The sequence below is a fragment of the Mytilus edulis genome, chromosome 6, assembly GCF_963676685.1.
Source record: "Mytilus edulis chromosome 6, xbMytEdul2.2, whole genome shotgun sequence".
NCBI lineage: Eukaryota > Metazoa > Mollusca > Bivalvia > Mytilida > Mytilidae > Mytilus > Mytilus edulis.
Window position 1 is genome coordinate 5,056,997 of NC_092349.1, and position 16,525 is coordinate 5,073,521.

Below are 16,525 nucleotides of genomic sequence, written 5' to 3' on the forward strand. Positions count from 1 at the left end.
TTGCAAATATCGGTTAAAAACTGCTTACACGAAACACAAGTTACATTTAAATATATATTGCCGAATAAAGTATTGATATAGTCCAACTAAAATGTGTATATATATAGACATAGTTAAAATACTGATAAACCAAGAATGTGTTCTCAGTACACGGACGACCCATCCGCACTATCATTTTCTATGTTCAGTAGACCGCAGGGAACTTTAACATGAAGCGGTTAAGATGGACAAACGGAAGGACGAACGGACGGACGCACAAACCAGAAGACATAATGCCCATAAATGGGGCATAATTAGAAGATGCGATCGATATAAATGCCAATGCGACGATCATGCACCAGAGACATATTGACCTACATCATGTGCATGTAAGCAATGTAAAAAAAAAGTCATCATAGATACAAGGATCTTAATTTTGTATTTGCGCCAGACGCGCGTTTTGTCTACAATCAGTGACGCTCTAATCGAAATGTTTCTTAAAAATTGATTGGCATTCCCTGATAAATTCTAAATGGCAGTTCTGAACACATATTTTCAAAACTTTATAAAAGCTTTAATTGGTAGTTTGCTCCTTTGAATGGTAAAATCTCAGACAAATTTATTGTTATAATTGTCAAGTTGACTTTACTAGCAGTATACATACACCATTGTAAACTATATCAGCACAGAGAACAGAATAATTATACTTTTCTCAACTCGAGTCAACGGTGATAATGCAACAAGTATATTGTCTATATAATTCTCTTTCAGAATCTTAAGAATCATGGGTAACTTTATTGTTTGCACGCCTGACCGCTAGAATGAACTAATTTCTATTGTCCACAAATCTCCTTCAGAATATAAATAATTGTAGTGACTTTAATTGCTCGTACTACTGGCGTAATTGACGTCACTCCGTTTGTTTATACATTGTAGTTATCCATTTTGAAGACGATATTGCCCAATCACATATTTTGATCAGCACTTTTACAAATATTTCCCAGAATGCATCACATTCTTAAACGGTTAGCATTCGGCAATCCTCGGTAGAATCTTTTACTCTCCTTCTATTAGATGAAGGTACGGAACCGGCCGAGTTGAGACGAATGAACGGTTAGTTGATATAGACAGATGATCTTTTTGGTCTTGCTACAAATAATGATCACGTGACTATAATTACACAAAGAACATCTTTAAATGAACGAAAATCATGAAACCCAAACAACAGCAACACGCGGCGTAAAGTGCATTCTCTTCATTTTTCATACTTTGTCAGATTAATAATTTTACTGGTATATTTGAGTTCGGTGTAGATTTTCCATCTGAGCAGTAACGATTTGCTAAATAGCATAAATGAGACATATACAAGCTTAACAAACGCCAACTACCAACATATATATATCTTTATAAGCGAAAGCTAAATCTTTTTCCATTTCAATAGTTGAAATAAGCATTTCAAAGGCACTTATATTCATGAACAAATTGTGAACAGGTTATAAATTTGCTGCCACAAATCAAATTGGAAAGTGAGTATTAAAGTCGATATAATAATAGCTACACACAATATTCATCATTCATTCCCCATTTTATCCAATCCAAATTGTACATTATCATAAATACTCATTTTAGACGACGATTGCTGTTGAAATGTCATTGGTCGTCTTTCTGATGGATAGACCAATGGCTGAGGTTCTGGAATATCGTCATTCATACTACGCCATGTTGGTGTCTGACCTGAACTACCATGACTTGAATATGACATCATCGGCGTAGTGTCAAAAGTGTTATCATAGTCTTCACTGAAAGACCTTTGAACTTGTGGGCCTGATCTTATTGGTTGGTTAGTCATGTGATCTCGTTGTGTCAACGTGCTGTAAGGTGTCGGCTGCGATGGATGCAACGGTCCTCCGCCGTACGATTGATTCAACGGTCCTCCGCCGTGCGATGGATGCAGCGGTCCTCCGCCGTGAGTAGACTTTGGATAGTCATAATTTGCGTATCCATTCTGAGCGGGATATTTTGGATTTGGGTAGCCATAAGGAGGTGGAGCAGGCTTATTAGATGTATAATATTGCATTGGAATAGTGCTGTCTCTAGAAGTCTGGTATTCTGGACGAGTGTTCAATGTTACGTATTTCTTGGGATAAGACGAACCTCCGCGTCCATTTTTAAGACTTGAGGGTGAAGGTGGTGGTTTTTTGTCAATAACAGCATACGTTGGAATGAAATCTGGTTGATCTACTTTCTCAGGGGTCATAACGTGTATGCCATCCTAAAATAAAAAAGTATTTATATTTTTTAACCTCTGGAATTCTAATTTTTCGTCTTGCTAAAATTACTAGTGAGTATAACTGTGTGCACAACTTGTTAAAGATTGAAACAATTTCTTTTATGCGTCCGTTTGGTTTGAGGTAAATCAAAAAATAATCTTGTTTGAGAGGATATAATGTTTGTTTTGATTCATTGATCGTTTTCACTAGAAACATTATATATGTAAATTAAATGTATAGTATGCTTAAAACAATTGATGCATCAGGATACTTGTTTCACATTCTTTTAATGTGTGTGGGCTTCTTTTTTTTGTTTCCATTTGAAATGGGACTTTCTGATTTGAATTTTCCTTAGTGTTCGATATTTTTGTTTATTTACTTTCAAATATTAAAAATATTGTATAGACACGTGACGACTTAGAGGTTGACATATTGAATAGACACGTGACGGCTTAGAGGTTGACAAATTGTATAGACACGTGACGATTTAGAGGTTGACATATTGTATAGACACGTGACGATTGAGAGGTTGACATATTGTATAGACACGTGACGATTTAGAGGTTGTCATATTGTATATACACGTTACGATTTAGAGGTTGACATATTGTATAGACACGTAACGATTTAGAGGTTGACATATTGTATAGACACGTGACGATTTAGAGGTTGACATATTGTATAGACACGTGACGATTTAGAGGTTGACATATTGTATAGACACGTGACGATTTAGAGGTTGTCATATTGTATAGACACGTGACGATTTAGAGGTTGACATATTGTATAGACACGTGACGATTTAGAGGTTGACATATTGTATATACACGTTACGATTTAGAGGTTGACATATTGTATAGACATTTAGAGGTTGTCATATTGTATAGACACGTAACGATTTAGAGGTTGGCATATTGTATAGACACGTAACGATTTAGAGGTTGTCATATTGTATAGACACGTGACGATTTATAGGTTGACATGTTGTATAGACACGTGACGATTTAGAGGTTGACATATTGTATAGACACGTGACGATTTATAGGTTGACATGTTGTATAGACACGTGACGATTTAGAGGTTGACATATTGTATAGACACGTAACGATTTAGAGGTTGACATATTGTATAGACACATGACGATTTAGAGGTTGACATATTGTATAGACACGTAACGATTTAGAGGTTGACATATTGTATAGACACGTGACGATTTAGAGGTTGACATATTGTATAGACACGTGACGATTTAGAGGTTGTCATATTGTATAGACACGTAACGATTTAGAGGTTGACATATTGTATAGACACGTGACGATTTAGAGGTTGACATATTGTATAGACATGTGACGATTTAGAGGTTGACATATTGTATAGACACGTGATGATTTAGAGGTTGACATATTGTATAGACACGTGATGATTTAGAGGTTGACATATTGTATAGACACATGACGATTTAGAGGTTGACATATTGTATAGACACGTAACGATTTAGAGGTTGTCATATTGTATAGACACGTAACGATTTAGAGGTTGACATATTGTATAGACACAAATGACGATTAAGAGGTTGTCATATTGTATAGACACGTAACGATTTAGAGGTTGACATATTGTATAGACACGTAACGATTTAGAGGTTGACATATTGTATAGACACGTGACGATTAAGAGGTTGTCATATTGTATAGACACGTAACGATTTAGAGGTTGTCATATTGTATAGACACGTAACGATTTAGAGGTTGACATATTGTATAGACACGTTACGATTTAGAGGTTGACATATTGTATAGACACGTAACGATTTACAGGTTGTCATATTGTATAGACACGTTACGATTTAGAGGTTGACATATTGTATAGACACGTGACGATTTAGAGGTTGACATATTGTATAGACACGTTACGATTTAGAGGTTGTCATATTGTATAGACACGTAACGATTTAGAGGTTGACATATTGTATAGACACGTGACGATTAAGAGGTTGTCATATTGTATAGACACGTAACGATTTAGAGGTTGACATATTGTATAGACACGTAACGATTTAGAGGTTGACATATTGTATAGACACGTGACGATTAAGAGGTTGTCATATTGTATAGACACGTAACGATTTAGAGGTTGTCATATTGTATAGACACGTAACGATTTAGAGGTTGACATATTGTATAGACACGTAACGATTTAGAGGTTGACATATTGTATAGACACGTAACGATTTAGAGGTTGTCATATTGTATAGACACGTAACGATTTAGAGGTTGACATATTGTATAGACACGTGACGATTAAGAGGTTGTCATATTGTATAGACACGTAACGATTTAGAGGTTGACATATTGTATAGACACATGACGATTTAGAGGTTGACATATTGTATAGACACGTAACGATTTAGAGGTTGTCATATTGTATAGACACGTGACGATTTAGAGGTTGTCATATTGTATAGACACGTAACGATTTAGAGGTTGACATATTGTATAGACACGTGACGATTTAGAGGTTGACATATTGTATAGACACGTGACGATTTAGAGGTTGACATATTGTATAGACACGTGACGATTTAGAGGTTGACATATTGTATAGACATGTGACGATTTATAGGTTGAAATATTGTAAATACACGTGACGATTCAGAGGTTGACATGTTGGCCTACATTTCTCTGTTCTTTATAGTTTTGCAATTTTTTCATCATTTCTTTCCATTATTCTCTGATTTAGTAAACCCCATCCAGAGCCTCATACATGTTGAAAGCTTATAAAATAGTTTGTACTTACAAACGTCTGGGTTTCCTGATCCCTCAGTCTCACCACGAAACATGAATGTAAACACAGAGCTATACTGACCAACACTAATATAAGTCCAATTGCTAATAAAATACCTCCAGGAATCGTTAAAGGACTGAAAAAGAAACAAAGTAATGTTACTATTGGTACATCATTTATAACTATTACATAAACGATATTTTGGTATTATTTTTCACAATCAAAGAACCAGAACGGTGATGTGGTAGTATATGCGCAAAAATCGCAAGTTTTTTTTGCAACAGATATTTTCCTCTTTCCGACACAGTCGTGGTATGGGTTTTTTTATTTGGCTGTGTTGGATGTATAAATACCCAGCCACATTCAGTATAGGAATGGGGACATTTAATCCATAGTATAATGCTAGGAAAGTACCTGTCACCTGTTTCAATGCAAAGGTCTGTGTCTATTATAGTTTTCTACATTTTCTTTTCTAACCGGTCTTTTTTTCAAACCATAAATAATTGATTTAGTGTTTGATCTCGTCTAACATGAAAATACCTGATTTCAAAAACAAAAAATTGCAATGAAACAAATTGACTAATTATAACCTTAACACATAACCATCAATCAATAAAAATGAACTTGTCCACTGTGAAAGTAATGGCCAATTGTTTAGGGTCTTGGCCGAGTTTATGGGATAAAGAATACAGAAAAAGGGGCCAGCAAAATAAAGAATAAATAATAATAATAAGAAGAAGAATGGAGTACAACGGGGTCTTAAAATATAAAGGAAAACAACTGTCATATTCCTGACTTGGTACAGGCATTTCTTTATGTAGACCATGGTGGGTTAAACCTGGTTTTATAGATAGCTAAACCTCTCACTTTTAGTCGCATAAAATTAATATTGTGCAATTAGATATTTCTTGCTATTGTGCAATACTGTGCAATTGAAAATTTCTTGCTATTGCACAATACTTGATATGGAATCCTGATTTGGACCAACTTGAAAACTGGGCCCATAATCAAAAATCAAAGTACATATTTAGATAAAGCATATCAAATAAGCCCAAGAATTTAATTTTTCTTGAAATCAAACTTAGTTTAATTTTGGACCCTTTGGACCTTAATGTAGACCAATTTGAAAACTGGACCAAAAATTAAGAATCTACATACACAGTTAGATTTGGCATATCAAAAAACCCATTTATTCAATTTTTGATGAAATCAAACAAAGTTTAATTTTGGACCCCCATTTGGACCAACTTGAAAACTAGGCCAATAATTAAAAATCTAAGTACATTTTTAAATTCAGCATATCAAAGAACCCCAAGGATTCAATTTTTGTTAAAATCAAACTAAATTTAATTTTGGACCCTTTGGACCTTAATGTAGACCAATTTGAAAACGGGACCAAAAATTAAGAATCTACATATATAGTTAGATTCGGCATATCAAAGAACCCCAATTATTCAATTTTTGATGAAATCACACAAAGTTCAATTTTGGACCCTTTGGGCCCCTTATTCCTAAACTGTTAGGACCAAAACTCCCAAAATCAAACCCAACCATTCCTTTTATGGTCATAAACCTTGTGTTTAAATTTCATAGATTTCTATTTACTTATACTAAAGTTATTGTGCGAAAACCAAGAATAATGCTTATTTGGGCCCCTTTTTGGCCCCTAATCCATAAACTGTTGTGACCTCAACTCCAAAAATCAATCCCAACCTTCCTTTTGTGGTCATAAACCTTGTGTTAAAATTTCATTGATTTCTATTTACTTATACTAAAGTTATTGTGCGAAAACCAAGAATAATGCTTATTTGGGCCCTTTTTTGGCCCTTAATTCCTAAACTGTTGGAACCAAAACTCCCAAAATCAATCCCAACCTTCCTTTTGTGGTCATAGACCTTGTGTAAAAATTTCATAGATTTCTATTCACTTAAACTAAAGTTATAGTGCGAAAACCAAGAAAATGCTTATTTGGGCACTTTTTGGCCCCTAATTCCTAAAATGTTGGGACCAAAACTCCCAAAATCAATCCCAACCTTCCTTTTGTGGTCATAAACCTTGTGTTAAAATTTCATTGATTTCTATTCACTTTTACTAAAGTTAGAGTGCGAAAACTAAAAGTATTCGGACGACGACGACGACGACGCAGACGACGCCAACGTGATTAAAATTTTTGCGGTCGTATATAAACTAATGATACTGTTATTTGTACTGTCATGATGTGTAGCTGGAATAAATGTATATATGATAGGAACAGTCATTTTTAAAAGAAAACATAATGTTGTTAAGAGCAATTGTAGTATTAAAGCTTAATATTATATCATGTAATACAGTATGAATGACGCCTCCCTGGCAATGTATATATAAAATGTGTGTCTCTTATCATTGAGAAAACATTTCTGCATATTTTGATTATTATAAATAAAAAGAAATGTGGGTCACACATATATCTTTGGGTCAATATACGGTTTTTTATAACAAACAAGTTCTAAATATATCGGAAATAGAAACTTGGTTGTTATAAAAAAAACCGTATATTGACCTATATCTATCGTATGTCTAGCTCTTATTTGCATGGAAAGAATATTCGTCATATAAATCAGAAGAAAAAAGAGTGAAATGTCTGACTGAAAGGTCGTCATTATGTGGACTTTAGCGGTGTTGTGAACTTTAGAGGAAGTGTGGACTCACGGTGCCACAGTCCCCTGAACATTTTTTTCCCCTCAATTATCATGTAATACTTCATTTTACATTAGCACATTTTGCATTTTTTTATTTCCTTCACCCTTATTGTAGATTGTTATATTGATATTACATGTTTCTCTGTAAACGTGTGCATAATTTTAAGAGGATATAGTTTCTATCTAGTTATTGTATTATTCAACACACTGTCAGGCGCGGATACATCAATTTTGGAAAAGGGAGGGGTACCAACCCTCGTGACATCATCGGACATTTCTAAGTAATTCAGGGAAAAAATATGGTATCCAATCTTTGAAACCACCCCCCCCCCCTTTTTTCCACCGACCCTCCCCCACCCAACATGGTCCACCAATGTAAAAGGTTCCTAAATATTCCTCGGATAATATAAACAAAGAAAATAAACCAAAGGCTTTCTTTTAGTTCCGGTAAGTTACAGACGACAGTCACAATGAAGCCAAAGGCGTTTAATCATAAACACTTCTATTCAGTAGTTCTAACACTAACACAGAACACAACAGAACGCTAATCTGGTTGTTCATGAAAAGGAATGTGTATTCGATGTTTTTATCTGGACGCATAACTTAATATCATATTTCTGTTACTAAATAATGGATCTAAATCATAGGTAGTTGACCTTAGTATCGCCAATCAAACTACAGTAACTGTTTGCAATATCATTCATAAAACACATGGTTGTCATGGAAGAAGCAATAGGCAATTTGTACGGCTACTTGAAGTCAATTTTGGCAAACAGACAAATGCTGTATCATCAGTCCTATCAAATTATCCGAGATAAAAACCAATGAGTTCTTCGTTTAATATCAACTCATATACATCAATTGAATTTCATTTCATTTTATAAAAAAAATAAGTGTTAGATATATTTTATTATAGATTTTTTCTAGATAAAACTAAATGCTACACTTTTTTGTTGTTTATCTGAATTTTATGGTTCTTTATAATTTAAGCTATAAAGAACGTCTATTGAAATTTCACATTGCAAGTATCAAAATAAAACTAAAATGTAAATATGTGCATATATATCGAAAAAAGAAGATGTGGGATTGCCAATGGAATGTCTTCAGATTTTAAAGTCCCTACAGGCGTATGGTGAAAAGAAATATGGTCACTTTTGGTCTTTATCCGACCGACATGAATGAAGACTCTTGTTAAAGTGGGGCGTCCATTTGGTTGTGGGTATAAATATGCAGCCTCGTCCGTTCCATTCAGGTCAGTTGTGGACGTTAAATCCGATGCATCGTGCAGAGAGACTGCGACATTATCTCTGTACGCCAAAGATCCGTGTACCCACTCGTATGTAGGCTGTTGCTAGGCTAAATAGATGAAAAAATCCAATACACATGTAACTAAATTTTGCCACTGACAGTCAAAATTTCCCGCCTTTTATCCAAGTCGACCCCAATTACAGGACCTACCTATTGTATGCATGTTTGATTTCTTTTCGTCTTAAGTATGCATGACGTTTTACTTTTGGATGTTAAATACAGCAATCAACCAACCAACCAACCAATCAATCAATCAATCAATCAATCAATCAATCAATCAATCAATCAATCAATCAATCAAATAGATTTAAATTGATTCTATCCAGGACGGTTGTTCAACTGAACTTGTCATGTCTAACGCTGTCGTTAAAATATGAAAACACTTCGTTAAAATTTAACGCATGGTTAAACCAGTTACTAGTACTCAACTCTACGGAAGTCGTTATAATTGTTACGCTAACCTACAGTTAACGACAAGTTGAACAACCGGCCCCAGTGCAGTCCATATTACAGCGTATTACTTATATTAACTACACATGACATAACTATCGTAAGGGAGCTACCATTTGATTTTTATGGGGGGTGGGGGCTAGGATGAAATTTGAAAAAAATAGGCAGGACAGGAGTTTTGAGTAAAAAAAAAGGCAGGATGAGACACTTGCAAAAAAAAAAGTCAGGACTACAATTTAGGTAATAAAAAGTCAGGATAAACTAAAAAAAAAGCAGGACCGAACAGAGTGAAAAAATAAAAAGGCAGGACAGAGATTACAGCTAAAAAAAAAATGCAGGACAAAATTTTTCATCCTAGCCCCCCCATAAAAATCAAATGGTAGCTCCCTAATGCTTTCTAAAAATATACAAATAGTGCAATATAAAAGTATGATATAGTTGTTACATACAAGTAATTGTCGACACCTGAGGAGAAACAAGGTAATCGTCTTCATCATCTACCTGTCAAGATTACATCTCAGATAGTTACACTGACATAAATATATCTAGTTTATTTACTTGTTTACACAGTTATAAACGCCACTGGACATATTCCAATATCAACGTTACCAGGACAAGGCTAATTGCAACATAATTAACAGATTGGGTGGGCAAGCAGAGTCTTTGTCCACAATCGTCCGACCTCATAGGTACTGATTTATTTAAACAATGTTTATTTATATAGTCAGTGGCGGATCAAGAAATTTTCATAAGGGGGACCCACTGACCCAATAAGCCGATATATATGATCTGTATTTCCGATTGCCATTCAAAACAGATGTCTTTGATATAATGTACAACAGTTTTTGCTATCTTGTATACTAGACTTTGTCTGAAATTCAGATTGCCATTGCGGCTTTGATAAATTTGGACATTATGAATATGAAAGACTTTGCCATTGTGACTATAACAGTTTTTGCTATTGTGACTATAATAATTTTTTGCCATTGTGACTATGATTGATTTTGCCATTGTGACTATAATAGTTTTTGTCATTGTGTCTATGATAGAGTTTGCTATTGTGACTATGATAGACTTTGCCATTGCGACTATGATAGATTTGACTTTACGACTATAATAGTGATTGCCAATGTGATTATGATAGAGTTTGCCATTGTGACTATGATAGACTTTGCCATTGCGACTATGATAGATTTGACTTTACGACTATAATAGTGATTGCCAGTGTGATTATGATAGAGTTTGCCATTGTGACTATAATAGTTTTTGCCATTGTGACTATGATAGATTTTGCCATTGTGACTATAATAGTTTTTGTCATTGTGACTATGATAGATTTTGCCATTGTGACCATAATAGACTTTGCCATTGTGACTATAGTAGACTTTACCATTGTGACTATAAATAGTTTTTGTCATTGTGACTATAATAGACTTTGCCATTGTGACTATAATAGTTTTTTCCTATTGTGACTATAATAGTTTTTGCCATTGTGACTATGATAGATTTTGCCATTATGACTATGATAGATTTTGCCATTGCGACTATAATAGTGATTGCCATTGTGACTGATAGAATTTACCATTGTGACTATAAAAGTTTTTGTCATTGTGACTATGATAGATTTTGCCATTGTGACTATGATAGATTTTGCTATTGTGACTATAATAGTTTTTGTCATTGCGACTTTAATAGTGATTGCCATTGTGACTATGATAGATTTTGCCATTGCGACTATAATAGTGATTGCCATTGTGACTGATAGAATTTACCATTGTGACTATGATAGTTTTTGTCATTGTGACTATGATAGATTTTGCCATTGTGACTATGATAGATTTTGCCATTGTGACTATAAAAGTTTTTGCCATTGTGACTATGATAGATTCATTGTGACTATGATATATTCATTGTGACTATGATAAATTTTGCCATTGCGACTATAATAGTGATTGCCATTGTGACTATGATAGAATTTACCATTGTGACTATGATAGAATTTGCCATTACGACTATAATAGTGATTGCCATTGTGACTATGATAGAATTTGCCATTGTGACTATGATAGAATTTGCCATTACGACTATAATAGTGATTGCCATTGTGACTATGATAGATTTTGCCAGTGTGACTATGATAGAATTTACCATTGTGACTATAATAGTTTTTGTCATTGTGACTATGATAGATTTTGCCATTGTGACTATGATAAATTTTGCCATTGTGACTATGATAGATTTTGCCTTTGCGACTATAATAGTGATTGCCATTGTGACTATGATAGAATTTGCCATTGTGACTATAATAGTTTTTGCCATTGTGACTATGATAGATTTTGCCATTGTGACTATGATTGATTTTGCCATAGTGATTATAATAGTTTTTGCCATTGTGACTATGATAGATTTTGCCATTGTGACTATGATAGATTTTGTCATTGCGACTATAATAGTGATTTCCATTGTGACTATGATAGAATTTGCCATTGTGACTATGAAAGAATTTGCCATTGTGACTATGATAGATTCATTGTGACTATGATAGATTTTGCCATTGCGACTATAATAGTGATTGCCATTGTGACTATGATAGATTTTGCCATTGTGACTATGATAGATTTTGCCATTGTGACTGATAGAATTTACCATTGTGACTATAATAGTTTTTGTCATTTGACTATGATAGATTTTGCCATAGTGACTATGATAGATTTTGCCATTGTGACTATGATAGATTTTGCCATTGTAACTATGATAGATTTTGCCTTTGCGACTATAATAGTGATTGCTTTTGTGACTATGATAGAATTTGCCATTGTGACTATAATAGTTTTTGCCATTGTGACTATGTTAGATTTTGCCATTGAGACTATGATTGATTTTTCCATTGTGATTATAATAGTTTTTGCCATTGTGACTATGATAGATTTTGCCATTGCGACTATAATAGTGATTGCCATTGTGACTATGATAGAATTTGCCATTGTGACTATGAAAGAATTTGCCATTGTGACTATGATAGAATTTGCCATTGTGACTATGATAGATTTTGCCATTGTGACTATGAAAGAATTTGCCATTGTGACTATGATAGATTTTGCCATTGTAACTATATGTTTATAATAGACTTTGTCATTGTGACTATACTAGTGATTGTCATTGTGACTGTGATAGGTTTTGCCATTATGACTGATAAATTTTGCCATTGTGACTATGATAGATTTTGCCATGGTGGCTATGGTAAATGTTGCCATCATATCCTGCAGATGTGATCCATTTGTCATTTGCAGTATGATGCGTATCGATACCTGCTTTCTTGATTAATCGTTCTTCAGGTGCACTTGAGATAAAAGATTAAACGTTGGAAACATTTCTGAGTCAAATATTTGGAAAAGGATAGAATCTACACAAACTAACATATAGGCGGCAGGCCAGTAGGGAGTGAACAATGTAGTCATTTGTTTGGCATTTTTACACTTCCCTATACCACTGACAAGTGCTGTTCCGCTGCTTGATACCTACTGTCTATATCGACCAGATTTGAGACATATTTATCAGTTTTACACTTCCCATCCGTAATTTTTTTTAAATTAGTTTAAATCGAAAAAAGACAACTTCTGAGTCTGTCTTATTCTTGCTCGCCAAAGCTATAAATAAGCACATAAAAAGCTACCGGAAAGTGTATTAATACAGCCGTTGTAACATGTAAATAATTATCAACTACGATAATTCGATGCTCATATGAAATACTGATATCAAAATATTTAAACATATTTTTTAATCATGCCTGCATATAAAAAATATACGTAGGTTAAACTATTACACCAAGAAATGTTTGGAAAACTGACAAAGTGCAGATCACATTTTGCACGTGTTCCACGTGCATCTCTTTATTCTCGTGGCAATTACGGAATAATATCAACATTCATCTGTATCTCGCTCAGTAATCGGTCTGTACAAGGAGTTTGTCATCAATCTTAGGGTTATCAAAGACATGCCTTAGTCACAAGTATAATCTTTGAAACCTGATGTGAATAAACACTAGCCTAGTGTGTTCTGACTGATCTTCGAGGCTCTCGATGGAATAGTACAAACGTGAATTATTACTGAGTTATGATTATAGACTTTAAGTATTAAAACTCCCTGGAAACCGTAACGAAGTAACCATGATAAATAACTGTTTTGGGTTGGGAGGAGGACAATATACTGTAAGAATGCGTATCGAATAACACGTTTTGGGAAGACGTTACTTTGTAGTTGCGATGCTTAATACAGTGGCGGATCCAGGGGGTTGGGGTTGGAACCCTCCCCCTTTTTTACGGTCAATGTTAAATGGTTGGGCTGTGGCAACCGTTGTCTTGATCAAAGTTTTCATAAAGCCAATAAATTTCTAGTTAGTAAAGATAGACCTGCAATATCCAAGCATCATCACAATAATGGTTCAGGAATGTAAAACAAGTCGAGTCATCGATCAAATTATAACAGTAAGATGAAATGTGAGCGCATTGTTGACATACTAGAAATGCCATCCCGGTCGTGACCTTCACACATGCAAAAGTGTGCATATGCATGCTGAAATTTACATATAGAAACTACACATCAATTTCATATAGAAACTCTACAATTTTTACACATGTCAATCATTAAGACAATATTCTTGTTTACAAACATTATTGGTTTTGCTATGTATACCTTAAGTAACTAATAATACAAGTGATTTTGATCAGATTGTATGATTTCCCTGACAACAAAGCTATGATTAGTCTCCGCAGTGATATATAATCACATCACACTTAACATGCTTAAAGTGGTGATAAATTTCATGTTAATGAGCAAATTAATTGCATTAGCCTGACCCCCATAGGAGATAGGTGTAATTAAAGCTCGCGAATTGGTTTGGTTATTGTAGAGTGTTGTGTTATTTTACGTGTAGGGAGCGATAATTGGCAGGTTGGGTAACGGGTACATTAGTTCGAGAGGTAATTAAAAGCCAAAGTAAAACCAAATATTTTATTCGATTTTTCTCATTCTTAGGGATCATTTAAATGAAAAAAGGGGGGTATGATTTTTGTCTCAGTTTACTTTTTCGTCGCTATCAATCAAATTATTTGTTTCTTCAACATTTAACACTATAAGGTATGGGGAAAATTTGGATTCAGAATATTTTGTTGTCATCTGCTTGATCACAATATTTATTGCGTCAAACTAGGGATCAGAATATTTTTTTAGGAGAAAAAATAACAACACCCCTTTTTTTTTTTTTTTTTTTTTTTTTTAAAGTTCCCTATTATTTTAGAGTGTTCACCTATGTTTTTAACTATACATACAAACAGCAACAAACATTGTTTCAATATTTTGCTAATATCCTAGCCATTTAACGACAATCAACAGCAATTTATCTACTAAAAAACCAGAAAGACAACTAGAGCTCACTTTGCAGTCTCCCAAAACAGACAGGTGATTAGAGCCACAAAAATATATACCTCTTTCTAAGTAGAAGCTACACTGTACCTACTTAGAAAGAAGTATATATCTTACTTCAAACTTTTTTAAAATTTAAATGCAAACCCACTTTTACGTATACCAGCGACATATGTCTGCTTTTACGAAAATTTAATTTATATACCATTTTATATACTGCATGTACTGGTAACCATGCCGTGTTTATGAAGCATGTGTTATTTTTATTACAACGTTTACTACACTTGTATGTTATTGATATGCAATAAACAATATACCACAAAAAGTAAATACCCTGTGGTCAAAACCAAATAGGCTTATGTTCCGATTTTATTAATAGATAAAAATAAAATATTTACCCTCGGTCATTGTGTATTGATATTTAATGTTTTTTCTAACCTACTTTTATAGATAAAAATATTGACATTAAATACGAGTTTGTTTTCAATGTAAAGATAGATCTGTCTTTCATATCAAACATTAAAGGTCTCTTACATGTTTTAATAATTGTTGTTTTAATATCAATTGTAAAGGGGGGGGGGGGTACATGTTTTGAAGCATGGAGTATACACTATTATATCAAGCTCATACTTATCCGCCACACTCAATACAAAAGTTGTTGAATTTTATAAGAAAAAAAATTGAGGAATCTAAAATACGGCATTGGTTTTTTTTTAACTCCAAAGAAAAGGGGAGGAGCAATTTGTTTAAAGTTGTGCCTTTTTACTTAAAATGTAAAAAGAGATACTGTTATTACATGTTCAAGTCAATAAACATTCAATACTTTTCAGAATTGCAAGATTGCATTTATCTATAAAAAATAGGAAACAGTAAAATTTTGTTCTTCTAAAGTATTCTTGGTCTATACATACCTTCCAACGGCGAGAAAAACGGTTCCAAGGAAAACAAAAAGACTTCCAAACGAAATAAAGGCTAGGACAACCTTCGGAGGTATAAGCCAACCATGGAAGCTACATATCCGTTCGTACTCCTCCCCAGGTACCCTCATAATGCTAATTTCCAGATTACAAAAACAATCAGAATTCTCTACAGGTCGTCATTTTCTCAAAAGGTCAAAATATTAATCCATAAATGTCATATTCAAGTCATTATAGTCGCTCCGTCGTCCCGACTGTGGAGTGTAATTTTTTCCCAGTCAATATTAACCTCACTAACGTTTAAATACTTTTGTTATTGGACATTCTTAACCGTACACAAACTATTAATATCAAACTGTTCCCCAGATAAAAGGATTTTGATATAAACTCTCAGGACAACTTTGGGCGGTGATATTTTATGTACACAGTTATTCACGCGTTTGTAACGGATTGAAATGAAACAGTGATACGCTATCTCCTTCACATTTCGAATGACTTTCTCAATTATATTGTTGCTATGGTAACATATTTTGTGTATGGGACGTGGTTGTGAAAACGATTGTTTATGTCTGTTTTACAAGGAAATTATTGCCAGCTTGCACCAATCTGCACAATAAGCAAGCTAATTAATTTACGGCTTGTATAATAAATTCGATTATCAGCGTTATTACATTATGTGAAAAACTGTTAATAATCCCGAGGAGAAATTATATGAGGT

At 34.0% G+C, this 16,525-nt stretch overlaps 1 protein-coding gene across 1 annotated transcript; it reads right to left on the bottom strand.

Annotated features, from left to right (window-relative positions):
* Positions 1–531: 531 nt before the first annotated feature.
* Positions 532–16,318, bottom strand: LOC139526991 (uncharacterized). The gene is made up of 3 exons (XM_071322193.1): positions 15,802–16,318; positions 5,046–5,169; positions 532–2,251 (listed from the first exon to the last, which is right to left on the bottom strand). The coding sequence occupies exons 1-3, from the start codon at positions 15,936–15,938 to the stop codon at positions 1,550–1,552; spliced, it is 963 nt and encodes a 320-aa protein (XP_071178294.1). The 5' UTR covers positions 15,939–16,318; the 3' UTR covers positions 532–1,549.
* Positions 16,319–16,525: the final 207 nt, after the last annotated feature.